The sequence below is a fragment of the Pinus tabuliformis genome, chromosome X (assembly GCF_031772625.1).
Source record: "Pinus tabuliformis cultivar Carrire ecotype Pingquan chromosome X, CPIR1, whole genome shotgun sequence".
Lineage (NCBI taxonomy): Eukaryota > Viridiplantae > Streptophyta > Pinopsida > Pinales > Pinaceae > Pinus > Pinus tabuliformis.
Window position 1 is genome coordinate 62465706 of NC_142308.1, and position 18296 is coordinate 62484001.

Here is an 18296-nt window from a genome sequence, read left to right on the forward strand (position 1 = left end):
ATGTAGTCTTCATTCAATTTCCCTCTTTGGCTGGGTGAGGGATCCTTAATTGCCTCTCATCCCCTAACCTCCATTTCATACTTGTTCCAGCATTAATCATTGTGCCATGTGTAGTTATCCTGCTCCATATTCCTCTCTTCCGCTAAGGAAAACACATCCATCAGTTCACATTCATTGACTCCATGCCCAATGGTTTGAACTTCTTACACTTTGCATGCCAACTCTGCTTGAACAGATCAACCATCCCACCAAAACTCAAACAAAACCCATGTGCATCATATCTAGCCTAAAATCATCCCTTAAACCAAGCTAAATCCTAAAGAGAGAGCCCTCTCTGACTGCTGGTAGGCTAGGACCTGCAGTCCAAAGATTGGTTTGTGGTTACCTCGGCCGTATTCCCTTAGGAGTCAAAGGGAACAACTTGAGTGATAACATATTGGCAACTCAGCTGGGGAAGAATCATTTGTTTATTGCTGTAAATCCCCAATTTTGATCAGTTTGCCTTTCGAATAAGTCTTAAAGTTGTTTTTGAAAAATCACAAAAAAATCAAATAATCACAAAAATCTCAAAATATTTGATTCCTGAAGGAGATTCTCCTTTTTCTTCAGGACTATTTTCATATTTAGATCTGGTCTGTGTTGGTGGACAGAGATCAGACCCTTCAAAGTTGATTTATCCACTTGGCGACTCCACATCATCCTCATAATAAAGATTCCGCTAGAGTAATGAACCCAAAAGAAATATATGAGAAGATCAGGCTTTTGACCTGGATTATCATCCAAGAGGTCATGTTCTTTCTCTTCCATAAACTTTTGCTGTGTATATTGTATTTTAAACACGATTTTGAATTTGATTTTTATGATTTGCCTTTTGAAAATGTTATGGAAAATCCTCCTTGCACATTAAAACAACAATCTTTAAATGCTGCTGAAAATCATCATACAACAAAGGAGGAAACAAATGTCAAAGCTAATCATCCTATCCCTGTTCATATCGAGCCCAGTCATTCAGTCCCTGTACATAATCCCGTGCCTCGTAAGGTTCCTGATAGATATAAGCCACTCATTTTGCCTCCCGTGCTCAATCCTTTGCCCAAAAATCATCCTGGGTATCTCCCAAGATTTGATGGAGAGAATGGAGTTACTGCCCAAAAGCATGTCCAAGCTTTTGAAGATTATTTAAATATTTTTGAAGTGGAAGATGAGGATGTTAGTATTAGGCCGTTTTCCCTTTCTTTGCAAAGTGAAGTTAGGACTTGGTTCAAAGCATTGCCTGAGGCTAGCATCTCTAATCTTCAACAGTTATTCAAACTCTTCCTTGATAGATGGATGATCAAAATTATTTTCCTCTCGCTCATAGAAGAATATAATCAGTTAAAAATGCTTCCAAATGAATCTGTTAACCAATTTTCTGACCGGTTCAATCAAGTTTATCATTCTATGCCTTTGAATATAAGACCTCCCCCAGATTTAGCTCTATTGCATTATCCGAGAGCTTTTGATCCTGAGATTGAATTTCGTTTGAGAGAAAGAAGCCCGTCCACCATGAAACAGATGCAAGACATGGCTGTGGACGTGGAGGCAAATATGAAGATGAGGGAAAAACAACGCAAGGCAGAGAAAGAAGAAAAACTTCTTTATTTGCTAAAAGAAGCAGAGGAAAGGATGCAGCAGATCGCAATGAAAGTTGAATGTTTAGAGCACCAGAACACATCTGTTTTGCAACAGGAAAGTAGTGATATTCACGAACAAACCTACCACAAATCAGATGACATATTCATAGAGCCATATGTGAAGGAGCAATCTCCTGATATACTATGTGAATATGGTAGCTTTTCTTCTTTCAGTTGTTTGCCCAAATATGATCTGTATGATGAAGATTATGCGCCTCAAAGCCAAATCAGCCTTATAGAGGAATCATATGCTATTTTGGGAGAAAGCAAAGTTAAGGTTCAACTACCTGAATCCAGTAATTTTCTTGCTCATTTCAGCTATGAAGAGGAGGAAGAGAATGCAGAGAATTTTGATTTCAGCAAAGGAACTTTACCATTTTGTTTCGAATCTTTTCAGTTTATTAGGGAGAATTATCATGCAGTTAATAATCAAGTGTCAGCGTGTTTTGATATTGATCATCTAGAGGAGAGTCAAATCCTTGCTCCTAATGCATTACCTCTAGATCTGCAGCCCCAAAGTGCCACTGAATGTCAGATTGAAGAGGAAGACTTGGAAGCAGCAGCATGTGATCGAATGGTCTAAGTAGATCCCCTGCCTCTTTATTTTCAGTCTTCTAAATTATTTGAAGAAAAAGAGGAGCAGCCTGTGCAAATCAGTCAAGTCCCATTTGAGCTTGTATATAACAAATTGCAAGTATCATTCCATGTTTTGTATGATCCATCAGCTGACATGCTGAGTGATGAAATAAATTAGTGCTCTTCTCCACTAGAAGGCTGCAAGGTTCAATATCAAGTGGTTGATAGTCCCCCTATTCCAAGGCATGATAGCAATCCTGAACCTTTGTACAGTTCTTTAGTTCAGCTCAACAATTGTGAATATATATTGCAGGACCCTTTTGTACAGTGTTTAGATTCAGCGAAGGAGATCAACAGTCTCTTGATCTTCTAAAATATTAACAAAGCCATATCAGATTTCAAGATCTCCATTTCAAGTACCAGCAAACACAAGCAACAAAGATCATTCATGTTTATAATACTTAAGTGGCTGCATTGGTTATTTCATTTCACCTAACAACAAAGTAAGTGCTAGTTAGGGTAAGTAGGTAGGATTAATAAGGCAGCCAGCCAAAGGAATTTTTGCAGAATACAACAACAACTGAATACAAGGCCATCTGACCCGCTGTTCTTGGCTTTTCACAAGGAAAAGTCATCCCCAAGTGGAGCCACTGTTAGCCTCCTGTTGCAAAAGGTATTCATCTTTCATGATCGACATTTTTACATGCCAAATATGTCATACTTTGCATGCTGCAATGTTCCATATTTCCTTAAGAGGCCAAAGAAGAGGCCATGAGAGTGTGCTAGTCTAATTGCCACTGTTGTATTCCAAATTTTGATGAGTTAATCCATTTTGATGAGTTTTTCAATTAAGGGAAGTCCAAATAGCTTAATCTTGGCTTCCCTAGGTTTCAATTTCTTGTTGTAGAATATAAAGAATGAATATCTGTCCAAACTGTTTAATCTTAGCAGATTTGTAGATAGGTAGAGAAACAAGGATGCTCATCAGCTTAATCTGAGCCCCGGAAGAAATAAGGGTAGATTTAGATAGGAGGATAGCAAAAAGAAAAATTGAAAAGCTGGGTTTGCTAGTTCAAGTGCACCCAAACCAAAAAGAAGATAAAATGCTAGGTAAGTAGGCTGGGTAGGTAGTTTTGAGGTTGCAGAATGTTGATTTGTGATCATTTTTGTGTTTCAAAGTGATATTTTACTTCAGATCACATATATAAGGCAGTTTTCCGTTCGGATCAATTCAAGCGAGGCATGTTTAACTTCCCCTTCTTCTCTTTCCCAAATCATTCACTAACTTCTCCAAAGAGGTCAAGATTTGCTTGATATCTCTTAGATTCATCATTTTCATATCATTTGCCTTAGTAAAGATCTGCTTTACTTAAGGAGTGTTCATATGTCTTCTACAAGTCCTATTTCCCATTTAAAAGCCTAATTTGCTCATACTTAACGCTTTCTTTACAAATCCATATTAACTTCTAACTTTATTATGTAAATCCCTATCTATTGCCCCCCTCCCCCCTACTTAAAAAGCACTAAATAGCTCCCCTATATACATATCCCCTCCCCCTGGTTGAAAAATAACCATAAGTATGCTTGGGAATTACTAAGTTTGCCTGAAACTTGGCGAGAACCCTCTTTTTCCTCCTTAACCATCTTCCAAATGCATTTGGACTTCTTCCATTGCATAAAATCTCCTTCCAAATGTACAAATCCATCTTTTGGCCTTGTTTCTACCTTTTCCGAGGCATAAATCCCTTTTAAGGCCTAAAACCCCTCTCAAGTACCTTTGGAATCCTTCCAAGGTATGAAATTCCTCTTTTTAAGGCTATCAGACCCCTTCCGATGCCTTAGAATCCCTTCAAAATATTAAGAAATGCTCCTCTGATTTCAGAAGGCCTCCATTTTGTGCAAAAACCTTGCTCCGATTGCAAAAGGGTTCCTTTTGGACCCCCTCTGATGCGATATTGCAGTCGGGAGGGGGAATCATGTGTTAAAACAATATATATATATATATATATATATATATATATATATATATATATATATATATATATATCTATATATATATGTGAGCCCGATTGGTAAATTCCGATTGCGATTTCGCCGATCGGCGTATCGCAACCCATATGTGCGCATATATAAAGCCTTGACCCCCGGTCCCCACCGATAGCGATATTGCGATTAGATCGCATACGTCCATCATCCCCTGCCCAGATCAATGACCCATATTTATTTGTATCACCCCCATATATGGCTCTGACTGGCGGAGCCGAAATAACATAAAGTGCGACGCATAAAGATTTCGGGTCCGCAGACCCATTTTTATTAAACTCCGCCGATTTGGGTCTGCCGATGGGCCGGACCCGAAATCCATAAAAAGTGGGCCTATAAAGCATTTCGGGTCCACAAGCATATCGCATGTCGAAGGCATTATGGTTTGCAATCCGCCGATCGCCGATTTAGCGCCAACCGTTGGATCGGCCCGCGTTGGATCCAACGGCCCAGATCTATTTTTGGCAACAGTAATCGCTCCAACTCATTTTTGATGGATTTTTCATGTGTTAAGGCATGTTTACCTGTTTTAAAGAAAAAGGGCCATTTTCATGGTTTTATATGCGGCGCCCGCGCCCACCACAGCTGCAAAAGAAACAAGGCATTCCTCGGTTATATGAGATCGCTCCAGGCCCGAAATACTTCCAAAAGGCATGATTTGGCCTCGAAATGCCACTATTCCACCTGTTATTGCAAATTTATCAGTTTGAAGGCATTTTTGATCGGCCAAGCGCCGATAGCAGCTCCTAAGGCAGCAGACAGCGCGACAACAGTTCTTTGGGCTGAACAGCGGCCATAAAGGGACGATGGGACAGTCAAAGTATATCAGAAGCCAAGAAGGAGCCCAGGTTCATAGAAAGTGTATCAGAGGAAGCGGCAAAGAGTATCAGATGAAAGATCAGTGGGAGATTTAAAGCGCCAATGCAGATGAATAATAAAGGCCCCAAACAAAGTCAAAAAAGCAGTTTTTGAGCCATTAAAGCTCACCAGATCACATTTATGAGCTTTAAAGCCACCTAAGAGCAGCATAACCGCTTGAGAGGTGCAGATAAAAGGATTTAAAGCCCAGATATTGCAGAAACAGTGTATAAAGACACCTGAGGGCAGCGCTGCAAGTTCCCAAGGCGCAGTTATGGCTAAATGGCCAACGCATCACAACAAAGGACCCATATTAATTTATTCTTGAAGTTGTTGCCTCCAGCGCAACTGTTAGAGATATTTTTAGCATTTATTTCAATAAATGTTAGGTTAGAGTCATTCATTTCTCCAGATCTGTTTTAGATATGTTGTTGTAGATATTTTTTAGATATTTTCTCTATTTATACCACCCTGTGAATTGTTTCAAGGGTTGGTTGGTTGTATCTTTCATTCCAAGACTTGCGCTATATATGTTGAGAACCTCTGTAATCAAAGATTGCTGGAATGTTTGCATCTGAAAAGGTTGGTTGTGCTTTCAATGGCTGAAGAGTTTGATATGGAATTCTCGTGCTTGCTCATGGTCCAATAAGTCTTTCCTCCCTCTGTTTATTAGTTTATATGTATCTGTATCATCTATATATCATAATCTAAGTTGCAGGAAGAAGGAATAGATCAGAACTGGCTTTCATGCCCTCTGTGCTGAATTCTTGTAACTTTTCTATGTTTTCCTCTGAATTAGTGATGGATATGCATGCTTAATTGATCATGTTTAAGCTATTTCTCATTTCTGAATGCTAGTTAGGAATCCTTCATTACTCGTACATAGTCTTCATTCACTTTCCCTCTTTGGCTGGGTGAGGGATCCTTAATTGCCTCTCATCCCCTAACCTCCATTTCATCCTTGTTCCAGCATTAATCATTGTGCCATGTGTAGATTACATAGCCACTATTGCGGCTGCGCGCGGGAATGGCTGCCCGCGATCTCTGATCGCCCCCCTGAGTTTCTGCCTCCGCCCCCAGGCTGAGCTTGGCTAGGCAGCTGCCTGCCCCCTCCGCCCTGCGTGGATCCCTCCTGCGGGGTTCTGTCCTCCCGTTGGCCTTGGCCTTCTGCTGCGCTCTGCGGGCCTGCAATGGCAGGTTCCGCCTCCCCCCTCCCTGCCTCTGACCCCGAGTCTGTCTTCGCCTCCCTCCTGTCAAAGATCTCAGACTCCAGACCTCACCCCTCCTTCTCAAAGTTCATTAAAAAGTTGGATGAAATCCCTGAGGTGATTCTACCTCCTTCTCTCCCTCGGAAATCGGCAATAGATCTATCGGAAAGAGGTCTGGCCTTCTCCTCGAACTGTCCAAAAATGGGTGGAGCGCAACTGGATCTCTATGATCCAGGGAAAGATCGCCATCAGATTCTGTGGGCGAGGGTACTTTACCTTTCTATTCGAGACCGAAGAAGACAAGCATCTCATCTTCCGTAATGGACCCTACTTCATGGACACAAGAGGCCTTTACCTGAACAAATGGACACCGGATTTTGATCCGGAAATGGACATCCCCAACGCGGTCCCGGTTTGGGTGCGCCTCCCTCACCTGCCTCTGCATTGCTGGGGGGATGAATCAGTAAAAGCAATCGACAATGCAGTTGGAAAATACATAGACAGATCAGAACCGAGGGAGAACATGCATGCATGCGCAAGGATCTGCGTCGAATTTGATCTTGGGAAAGGACTGCCAGAAGCCATCAAGATAAAGGTGGACCAATGGATGCACATCCAACAGCTGGACTACGAACAGCTGCCCTTCAAATGCAAGGTATGTCATGAGTATGGTCATTTTGCCAATAGATGTAGCAAGTTAAAAGTTAATGAAGCAGAACAAAACGAGGAAAATGCAGAAGCACCATGGGAAGCAGTAAAAAGGAAAAAGTCATCCTCTAATCCGGGTACTAGCTCCGCAGCCCCTCCGGTATCAAATCTCCCAACCCCTCCTCCCCCTCTCTCTTCAGCGTTTCCCTCCTCCTCCAACCCCTTCGAATCTCTAGCTGAAGAAGTCCCACCTTCCCCTCCTCAATCCCCCCGCCCAACCCCTCTGTGCTCTAACCCTCCTCCCTCCCCCCCTTCTACCATCGAAAGAATTCTCACTAGAAACAAAGCCAAAGAAGCCAACCAGCCCTCAGAACCTCTGAGAAAACCTGGACGAAAATCGAATAAAGAGCTAAGGGATGAAACAACAGCCAAAGAGATGGCAACTGGCACCCAACAACCCTTGGATTCATTCCTAGGCAAGCCAAAAGGAAGCGGCGAAAAGGCCAAGGAGAAATCAGGATCCCACCCCACAACCGGTAAATAATGAAATTGGTCTCTTGGAACTGTAGGGGGATCGACTCTTCTTTAAAGATGAAAGCAATCAAAGATCTAATAACTCAGGAACAGCCAGACATTCTCCTAATCCAGGAGACCAAAACTACCGAGCAGGAATTTCTACTTCAAACCCAAAGATTCAAAAATTTCTTAGGGATCTCAAAAGGTTCAGACGGGGCTTCAGGAGGAATAGGAACACTATGGAACAAAAATAAGTGGGAAATCACCAACTCCTTGCTATGCAACTGGTGGATCAGAACAGATCTAAGGAACAAAAGTAATCAAGAAGCTTACCACATCTACAATATATACGCCCCTAACCATTACAGAGATAAAGTCAGCTGTTGGAACTCGATAGAAGCAGATCTCTCCTCCATCCACAGCAGCAATTTAATTTTGGGGGGAGATCTGAATCTTATTAGGCAGGTGGAGGAAAAATATGGCGGGAACTTCCATGCAGACCCATCGAGAGACAAGCTAGAAGCCATCATTCAGCTCTTCAACTTGATCGACACCCCACTGTCAAACGGCAAATATACATGGACTAATAAGAGAACAGGATCGCATAACATAAAAGAAAGGCTAGACAGGATCCTAATCCAGGAAGGGGTAGCTGAACATTTCCAAGCAATCAGGAGCTACATTATTCATGGCACAGCATCGGACCACAAGGCAGTGGTTCTCACCTTGGATAAAGGAATCAACTTCGGCCCTCTCCCGTTCAAATACAACAAAGCTTGGGACTCCAATGAGGAATTCCGCACCCTGGTAAGAACACAGTGGGCAATCGAAGTTATAGGCTCACCCCATTTTGTATGGGAAACAAAGGTAAAACATCTCAGGACTGCAATAAAGCAATGGGCACGGGAGAAAGCAATCCAGGACAGAAAAAAGAAAACAGAACTGATAGCAGAAATGGATAGATGGCATAAAGAAAAAGAGCAGATGCAACATACAGCAGAAGATCTAGAGAAGGAGAAGAACATGTATCAAGAGCTTTACAGGCAAAATCGTATAGAAGAGGAGGAACAAAGGATGAAGTCTCGCTGCTTATGGCTGAAAGCAGGGGACAAAAACACCTCATTCTTCCACAATAATGTTAAAATTAGAAGGGCAAGCAATCAGATAGATAAAATAGAAGTCGAAGGGAGGGAGCTGAAGGAGCAAGAAGACATAAAAAACGCAGCACATCATCACTTCAAGGCTCTTCTCTCGGCAGATCCCCAACAACATAGCAGCGATGCATTCTTAAGTGTAATAGAGAGTAAAATCACAGAGGAGCACAACCGCAAGTTGGAGCAAGAGCCTACAGTAGAAGAAATCAAAGAAGCCACCTTCAACATGCAGCAAGATAAGGCCCCAGGGCCGGATGGCTTTACAGTGGCATTTTATAGGCAGCATTGGGAAACCATAAGGAAAGATTTTGTGAGAATGGTAAAAAATGTATTCAAAAAACATAAGTTGGGGGACAACACAAAATCTTCGCATATAGCACTGATTCCCAAGGAGGCAAATCCCAAATCATTCGATAGGTTCCGGCCTATCTCGCTTTGCAATGTTTCATACAAAATTATTACAAAAATAATTGCTAATAGGCTGAAGAACTTCCTTCCTCTTCTGATTTCAGAGAACCAGGGGGGCTTTGTTCCTAAGAGGCAGATTATAGATAATGTCATTTTAATTCAGGAAGCCATTCACAGCAGCTACAATAGAGGAGAACGTGGAATGATCATCAAACTGGACATGGCTAACGCATTCGACCGAGTGGACCACTCTTTCTTACATGCAGTCCTAAAAAAATTTGGCTTCTCCCCCAACTTTATTAGCACCATCAGCGGATGCATCTCCAACCCATGGACTGCCCCGCTGATCAATGGCCGCCCTAGCAATTTCTTCAGAAGCTCCAGGGGCTTGAGGCAAGGCTGCCCCCTCTCTCCCTTCCTTTACATCATCATGGCGGAAGCTCTGAGTATTCATCTAGAGAACCTTCGCAATAAAAAAGAAATCACAGGAATCCGCATTGAAAGAGGAATCAAGGAGATCAACCATTCGCTATTTGCGGATGACACTCTACTAATCGGGGGAGGCTCCAGTCTGATGGCTAGGAGGTTTAAAAGAGTTCTGGATGCTTTCCTTCAAGCTTCCGGAGGCAAACTGAACAACAGAAAATGTAAATTGTACACTTGGAATGTGCCCGACCAGATACAGCAGAGGATAGCCCAAATTCTAGACATACCTCTCCAAAAAAACTGGAGCTCTTTTCCCTACTTGGGCCTGCCCCTGGCCAAGGAACACATTAAAGCAGAGGTTTGGACAAACCACATGGAAAAGATGAAAGGCCTTCTCTTGAGCTGGGGCGCCTCTTGGCTAAACTTAGCTGGCAGAACCATCCTCATAAAGTCTGTTCTTTCAGGTCTCCCAATTTACCAATATGCGATCATTATGGCTCCAGCTAGCATCCACAAACATATGGAACTCATCATGAGAAGTTTCCTCTGGCAGGGAGGTAAACAGGACACGAAGAAATTCAGCCTCGTCAAATGGGAACAAGTCACTCTTCCTTATGAAAAAGGAGGTCTATCCATAAAAATCCCAAGTCTATCCAATCAGGCTTTAGGGCTCAAATTGATCTGGAGGATCCTCACAGGAAACGGCTTGTGGTGGGTGGAGACAATCAAAAGGAAATATCTCAGAGGTCCAAACTCCAACATCCTTATTGATACAATAGCTGACAGGCCTTGCACTCCGGTGTGGCGCCTCATCAAGAAAGTCTTGGCACATTTCAGAGAAAACGTCTCCAAACTCCCAGGCAATGGAAAGAACACTAGAATCTGGTCTGATAGAATAATGAACTCCAAGCCAAGGTACCTCCTTCAAGATCTTAGGCCCTTGCAAGAGTGGATGGAGGAAAGACGGATACTCACACTCTTTGACATATCTCTGTGGAACCAAAACAGGTGGCTTACATGGAAAAACCTTCAACTTCCGCAGGACCTCAAAAACCTCTGGCTTACCCTGAAGCTCTCTCTCTCTGGATCAGCACCAATCAACAAGGAGAATGAAGACAGGTACATCTGGGACACTGGTGGAGGGCCCTTCTCAGTAAAAGAAGGATACAAATCTCTGCAAAACTCAATCCCCATACCAAAATGGAATCTTCACACAGCTGCATGGAAGAACGAATGCCTCCCAAAAGTAAAACACTTCAACTGGACCCTCCTAAAAGGGAAAATTCTCACAGCCGAGAATCTGAGGAAGAGAGGTATACAAGGCCCGTCGATCTGCTGTTTCTGCCGTTCAGAGGAAGAGTCTATCCAGCACTCATTCCTTCTCTGCCCCTTCGCCAAAAGATGTTGGAATCAGATAACAAGGCCTTTGGATATCAGGGGACTCCCCGATCAGATACAAAACTTGCAGAAGAACTGGAAGAAAGATTTCCCCTACTCAAGAAAGGGTAAGAATAACTTAATTAGGGTCTGGAAGTGCATCCCTCCCACATTATGCTGGAACCTCTGGCTGGCTAGGAACAAGTACGTTTTCAAAAACAAAATGCCCAAATTAGACAATGTCATAGCAAAGACATTTGCAAACATTGTTGAAGCAGTCAGCGCCAATTTCATAGCTTCCCCAGACCAGACGGATTGGACACAAGAGGAAAGAGATTGGTACAGTAATTTCAACATTAATCATTCGCAGAGCCCTCCTCCTCAGAACAAAACTCAACAGAAGACCTCCACCTGGAAACTCAGGGGAACTAAAGAAGAGGTAAGACAGTGGATTTCTAACCAAAACAGGCCCCTTCTCTTCTTTGATGGCGCATCAAAAAATAATCCCGGTGAAGCAGGCGCAGGAGGCACAATTAAAGACCAAAAGGGGATTCCCATCTGCAGTTATGAATGGGGACTTGGTAAGGCCTCGAACAACACAGCGGAAGCCTACAGTCTATTTCTAGGCTCCGAAATTCTCTCCAGATTGGGCCTAAAGAACGCCATCATTATCGGGGATTCGGCCATTCTCATCTCAGCCATGGTCACAGGTAAGGAATTCAGCAAGGCAGGCCTCAACAACATAAGAAGGAGAATCATGGAAAATATCAGAAATCTGGGTGCTGTAACCTTCCGGCACGTCTTGAGAGAGAACAATTCGGAGGCCGACTCCTTAGCCAGCAAGGCGGTTACTAGGCAACAAGGCCAGGTCCGCGAGAATGAAGAAACTTATGACAGGGCGATTCCATAAGATTCCTAGCTGTCATACAACTTGCAAGATCAGTGTCTCTGGAATCTATCGCATCAACAATCATCCCATAGGCTTCGTCCTTCCCTCTGCTCCCAGATCATTGCTTCCTCACCCCTCTCGTGATTTTCCCTCTGACTCATCAGTCAATCCCCGCCGCCGCCATCCTGGAGTTCGCATCTCGATCCTGAAACAAGATTTGATCTTTGCTCTCAGATCCCGCCTTGCCCGAGATCGATTTCCTCCTGTCCCCTCTCCCCTCATGTCTTATCCCCTCGAAAGTCCAAATCGGTTCTTCTCCTCTAAGAGCAGGCCCTTAACTCCGCTCCTCGCATCATCAGTCTTCTCCCCTCACGAGCCTCAGATCCTCTCAGCAGATATCCTCTGCATCGTTTTTCTGCCCCTCTGCCTCGACTTGCATCCTGTGTGCAGCAAGATCACTCCTGAAGATCCCAATCATTTCATGAGCAGGCCTTCTCAGACTCAGCACACGAAAGGAGGGACTCCTCTTCAAATTATAAATAATAGCTCGGCTCAAACCTTCCATTCCCACTTCATCGCTACTGGGCTGCGCGAAATCCTCAGGTGGCGACTCTCTTTTGCAGCGGATCGCCCCCTCCAGAAAGGCAACAAGTGCTCCGCGACAGCGGTAACTGTTATTTGCTTATTTCGTGTGCTTAGTTTCGCTAGCAGCTATTTCAACAGGTGCAACAGAGATCACCAGGCCCTTCTGGCACTCCTCGGCCCACTCTGCGCAATTCCGTTCTCAGCTTCCTTATCTCATCTTCTCCCCACGTCTGCTCCTCCCTCTCTTGGCCCGCCTTATCATCGTCAACCAGCAAGGATGGCCGATCAACAGGGTCAGACTTCCGCCAAGGCTCAGGCCAGCAATCCCCTCGATCAGATTTTCAACAATAAGGACTGCACTATGTGTAAAACTCACACTTTCATGATCAACCGCCTGACCAAGAGTCTCAATGAGCTGAAGGAGGATTACCAGGCAGATAGGAACTCAAAGCGAAAACAGCTGGAGAAAAGAAAGGCCGAGATCGAAACGCTGAGAGAAAGATGCAGTCACTTGGAGGAGGCAATAGATCACATTCGTTCCCTTACTCAGAGTCCCCACGCCGAGGCTTCAACAAAAGCCAGCATCAGGATAGGCCCGCTTCCTGAAGATTCCGCCACTCAAAATCTCCCTTAATTATCATGTATTGCAAATTTTGCTGGTTAGGTGGATCCTTTGTAAGGCAATTCAGCCGTTTTTATTTTTCTTTCTGTTTAACTAAGAGAAGCAACGAGGAAACAGGGTCTGCGCACCCGCCTTTGGACCTCAGCTCTCACACCTATTATCCTTATGTACTAGAACAGTGTTCTGTTGGCTTTTATAATATATAAGTACCCGATTCTGTAAAAAAAAAAAATCATTGTGCCATGTGTAGTTATCCTGCTCCATATTCCTCTCTTCCGCCAAGGAAAACACATCCATCAGTTCACATTCATTGACTCCATGCCCAATGGTTTGAACTTCTTACACTTTGCATGCCAACTCTGCTTGAATAGATCAACCATCCCACCAAAACTCAAACAAAACCCATGTGCATCATATCTAGCCTAAAATCATCCCTTAAACCAAGCTAAATCCTAAAGAGAGAGCCCTCTCTGACTGCTGGTAGGCTAGGACCTGCAGTCCAAAGATTGGTTTGTGGTTACCTTGGCCGTATTCCCTTAGGAGTCAAAGGGAACAACCTAAGTGATAACATATTGGCGACTCAACTGGGGAAGAATAATTTGTTTATTGCTGTAAATCCCCAATTTTGATCAGTTTGCCTTTCGAATAAGTCTTAAAGTTGTTTTTGAAAAATCACAAAAAAATCAAATAATCACAAAAATATCAAAATATTTGTTTCCTGAAGGAGATTCTCCTTTTTCTTCAGGACTATTTTCATATTTAGATCTGGTCTGTGTTGGTGGACAGAGATCAGACCCTTCAAAGTTGATTTATCCACTTGGCGACTCCACATCATCCTCATAATAAAGACTCCGCTGGAGAAATGAACCCAAAAGAAATATATGAGCAGATCAGGCTTTTGACCTGGATTATCATCCAAGAGGTCATGTTCTTTCTCTTCCATAAAATTTTGCTGTGTATATTGTATTTTAAACACGATTTTGAATTTGATTTTTATGATTTGCCTTTTGAAAATGTTATGGAAAAGCCTCCTTGCACATTAGAACAACAGCCTTTAAACGCTGCTGAAAATCATCATACAGCCAAGGAGGAAACAAATGTCAAAGCTAATCATCCTATCCCTGTTCATATCGAGCCCAGTCATTCAGTCCCTGTACATAATCCCATGCCTCGTAAGGTTCCTGATAGATATAAGCCACTCATTTTGCCTCCCGTGCTCAATCCTTTGCCCAAAAATCATCCTGAGTATCTCCCAAGATTTGATGGAGAGAATGGAGTTACTGCCCAAAAGCATGTCCAGGCTTTTGAAGATTATTTAAATATTTTTGAAGTGGAAGATGAGGATGTTAGTATTAGGTTGTTTGCCCTTTCTTTGCAAAGTGAAGTTAGGACTTGGTTTAAAGCATTGCCTGAGGCTAGCATCTCTAATCTTCAGCAGTTATTCAAACTCTTCCTTGATAGATGGATGATCAAAATTATTTTCCTCACGCTCATAGAAGAATATAATCAGTTAAAAATGCTTCCAAATGAATCTGTTCAGCAATTTTCTGACTGGTTCAATCAAGTTTATCATTCTATGCCTTTGAATATAAGACCTCCCCCAGATTTAGCTCTATTGTATTATCCGAGAGCTTTTGATCCTGAGATTGAATTTCGTTTGAGAGAAAGAAGCCCGTCCACCATGAAACAGATGCAAGACATGGCTGTGGACGTGGAGGCAAATCTAAAGATGAGGGAAAAATAGCGCAAGGCAGAGCAAGAAGAAAAACTTCTTTATTTGCTAAAAGAAGCAGAGGAAAGGATGCAGCAGATCGCAATGAAAGTTGAATGTCTAGAGCACCAGAACACATCTGTTTTGAAACAGGAAAGTAGTGATATTCACGAACAAACCCACCACAAATAAAATGACATATTCATAAAGACATATGTGAAGGAGCAGTCTCCTGATATACTGTGTGAATATGGTAGCTTTTCTTCTTTCAGTTGTTTGCCCAAATATGATATGTATGATGAAGATTATGCGCCTCAAAGCCAAATCAACCTTATAGAGGAATTAGATGCTATTTTGGGAGAAATCAAAGTTCAGGTTCAGTTGCCCGAATCCAGTAATCTGCTTGATCATTTCAGCTATGAAGAGGAGGAAGAGAATGCAGAGTTTTGATTTCAACAAAGGAACTTTACCATTTTGTTTCGAATATTTTCCGTTTATTAGGGAGAATTATCATGCAGTTAGTAATCAAGTGTCAGCGTGTTTTGATATTGATCATCTAGAGGAGAGTCAAATCCTTTCTCCTAATGCATTACCTCTAGATCTGCAGCCCCAAAGTGCCACTGAATGTCAGATTGAAGAGGAAGACTTGGAAGCAACAACATGTGATCGAATGGTCCAAGTAGATCCCCTGCCTCTTTATTTTCAGTCTTCTGAATTATTTGAAGAAAAAGAGGAGCAGTCTGTGCAAATCAGTCAAGTCCCATTTGAGCCTATATACAACAAATTGCAAGTATCATTCCATGTTTTGTATGATCCATCAACTGACAGGCTGAGTGATGAAATAAATCAGTGCTCTTCTCCACTAGAAGGCTGCAAGGTTCAATATCAAGTGGTTGATAGTCCCCCTATTCCAAGGCATGATAGCAATCCTGAACCTTTGTACAGTTCTTTAATTCAGCTCAGCAATTGTCAATATATATTGCAGGACCCTTTTGTACAGAATTTAGATTCAGTGAAGGAGATCAGCAGTCTCCTGATCTTCTCAAAGATTAACAAAGCCATATCAGATTGCAAGATCTCCATTTCAAGTACCAGCAAACACAAGCAACAAAGATCATTCATGTTTATAATACTTAAGTGGTTGCATTGGTTATTTCATTTCACCTAACAGCAAAGTAAGTGCTGGTTAGGGTAAGTAGGTAGGATTAATAAGGCAACCAGCCAAAGGAATTTTGCAGAATACAGCAACAACTGAATACAAGGTCATCTGACCCACTGTTCTTGGCTTTTCACAAGGAAAAGTCATCCCCAAGTGGAGCCACTGTTAGCCTCCTGTTGCAACAAGTATTCATCTTTCATGATCGACATTTTTACATGCCAAATATGTCATACTTTGCATGCTGCAATGTTCCATATTTCCTTAGAGGCCAAAGAAGAGGCCATGAGAGTGTGCTAGTCTAAATGCCACTGCTGTATTCCAAATTTTGATGAGTTAATCCATTTTGATGAGTTTTTCAATTAAGGGAAGTCCAAACAGCTTAATCTTGGCTTCCTTAGGTTTCAATTTCTTGTTGTAGAATATAGAGAATGAATATCTGTCCAAACTGTTTAATCTTGGCAGATTTGTAGATAGGTAGAGAAACAAGGGCGCTCATCAGCTTAATCTGAGCCCCGGAAGAAATAAGGGTAGATTTAGATAGGAGGATAGCAAAAAGAAAATTTGAAAAGCTGGGTCTGCTAGTTCAAGTGCACCCAAACCAAAAAGAAGATAAAATGCTAGGTAAGTAGGCTGGGTAGGTATTTTTGAGGTTGCAGAATGTTGATTTGTGATCAATTTTGTGTTTCAAAGTGATATTTTACTTCAGATCACATATATAAGGCAGTTTTCCATTCGGATCAGCTCAAGCGAGGCATGTTTAACTTCCCCTTCTTCTCTTTGCCAAATCATTCACTAACTTCCCCAAAGAGGTCAAGATCTGCTTGATATCTCTTAGATTCATCATTTTCATATCATTTGCCTTAGTAAAGATCTGCTTTACTTAAGGAGTGTTCATATGTCTTCTACAAGTCCTATTTCCCCTTTAAAAGCCTAAGTTGCTCATACTTAGCGCTTTCTTCACAAATCCATATTAACTTCTAACTTTATTATGTAAATCCCTATCTATTCCCCCCCCCCACCCCACTTAAAAAGCACTAAATAGCTCCCCTATATACATATCCCCTCCCCCTGGTTGAAAAATAACCATAAGTATGCTTGCAATTACTAAGTTTGCCTGAAACTTGGCGAGAACCCTCTTTTTCGTCCTTAACCATCTTCCAAATGCATTTGGACTTCTTCCATTGCATAAAATCTCCCTCCAAATGTACAAATCCATCTTTTGGCCTTGTTTCTACCTTTTCCGAGGCATAAACCCCTTTTAAGGCCTAAAACCCCTCTCAAGTACCTTTGGAATCCTTCCAAGGTATGAAATTCCTCTTTTTAGGGCTATCGGACCCCTTCCGATGCCTTAGAATCCCTTCAAAATATTAAGAAATGCTCCTTTGATTTCATAAGGCCTCCATTTTGTGCAAAAACCTTGCTCCGATTGCAAAAGGGTTCCTTTTGGACCCCCTCTGATGCGATATTGCAGTCGGTTGGGGGAATCATGTGTTAAAACAATATATATATATATATATGTGAGCCCGATTGGTAAATGCCGATTGCGATTTCGCCGATCGACGTATCGCAACCCATATGTGCGCATATATAAAGCCCTGACCCCCGGTCCCCACCGACAGTGATATTGCGATTAGATCGCATCCGTCCATCGCCCCCTGCCCAGATCAACGACCCATATTTATTTGTATCACCCCCATATATGGCTCCGACTGGTGGAGCCGAAATAACATAAAGTGCGGCGCATAAAGATTTCGGGTTCGCAGACCCATTTTTATTAAATTCCGCCGATTTGGGTCTGCCGATGGGCCGGACCCGAAATCCATAAAAAGTGGGCCTATAAAGCATTTCGGGTCCACAAGCATATCGCATGTCGAAGGCATTATGGTTTGCGATCCGCCGATCGCCGATTTAGCGCCAGACGTTGGATCGGCCCGCGTCGGATCCAACGACCCAGATCTATTTTTGGCAACAGTAATCGCTCCAACTCATTTTTGATGGATTTTTCATGTGTTAAGGCATGTTTGCCTGTTTTAAAGAAAAAGGGCCATTTTCATGGTTTTATATGCGGCACCCGCGCCCACCACAGCTGCAAAAGAAACAAGGCATTCCTCGGTTATATGAGATCGCTCCAGGCCCGAAATACTTCCAAAAGGCATGATTTGGCCTCGAAATGCCTCCAGAGCGCCACTATTCCACCCGTTATTGCAAATTTATCAGTCTGAAGGCATTTTTGATCGGCCAAGCGTCGATAGCAGCTCCTAAGGCAGCAGACAGTGCGGCAACAATTCTTTGGGCTGAACAGTGCCATAAAGGGACGATGGGACAGTCAAAGTATATCAAAAGCCAAGAAGGAGCCCAGGTTCATAGAAAGTGTATCAGAGGAAGCGGCAAAGAGTATCAGATGAAAGATCAGTGGGAGATTTAAAGCGCCAACGCAGATGAA

The 18296-nt window shown here is 42.7% G+C and overlaps 1 protein-coding gene across 1 annotated transcript in view; it reads left to right on the forward strand.

Annotated features, from left to right (window-relative positions):
• The window catches only part of LOC149138331 (uncharacterized), a 30704-nt gene extending 18907 nt beyond the window's left edge, over nucleotides 1-11797 (forward strand). Inside the window, exon 2 of the mRNA XM_089450335.1 lies at nucleotides 7984-11797. Coding sequence (XP_089306461.1) covers nucleotides 7984-11797 — 3814 coding nt within the window. The remainder of the gene's footprint in view (nucleotides 1-7983) is intronic.
• Nucleotides 11798-18296: the final 6499 nt, after the last annotated feature.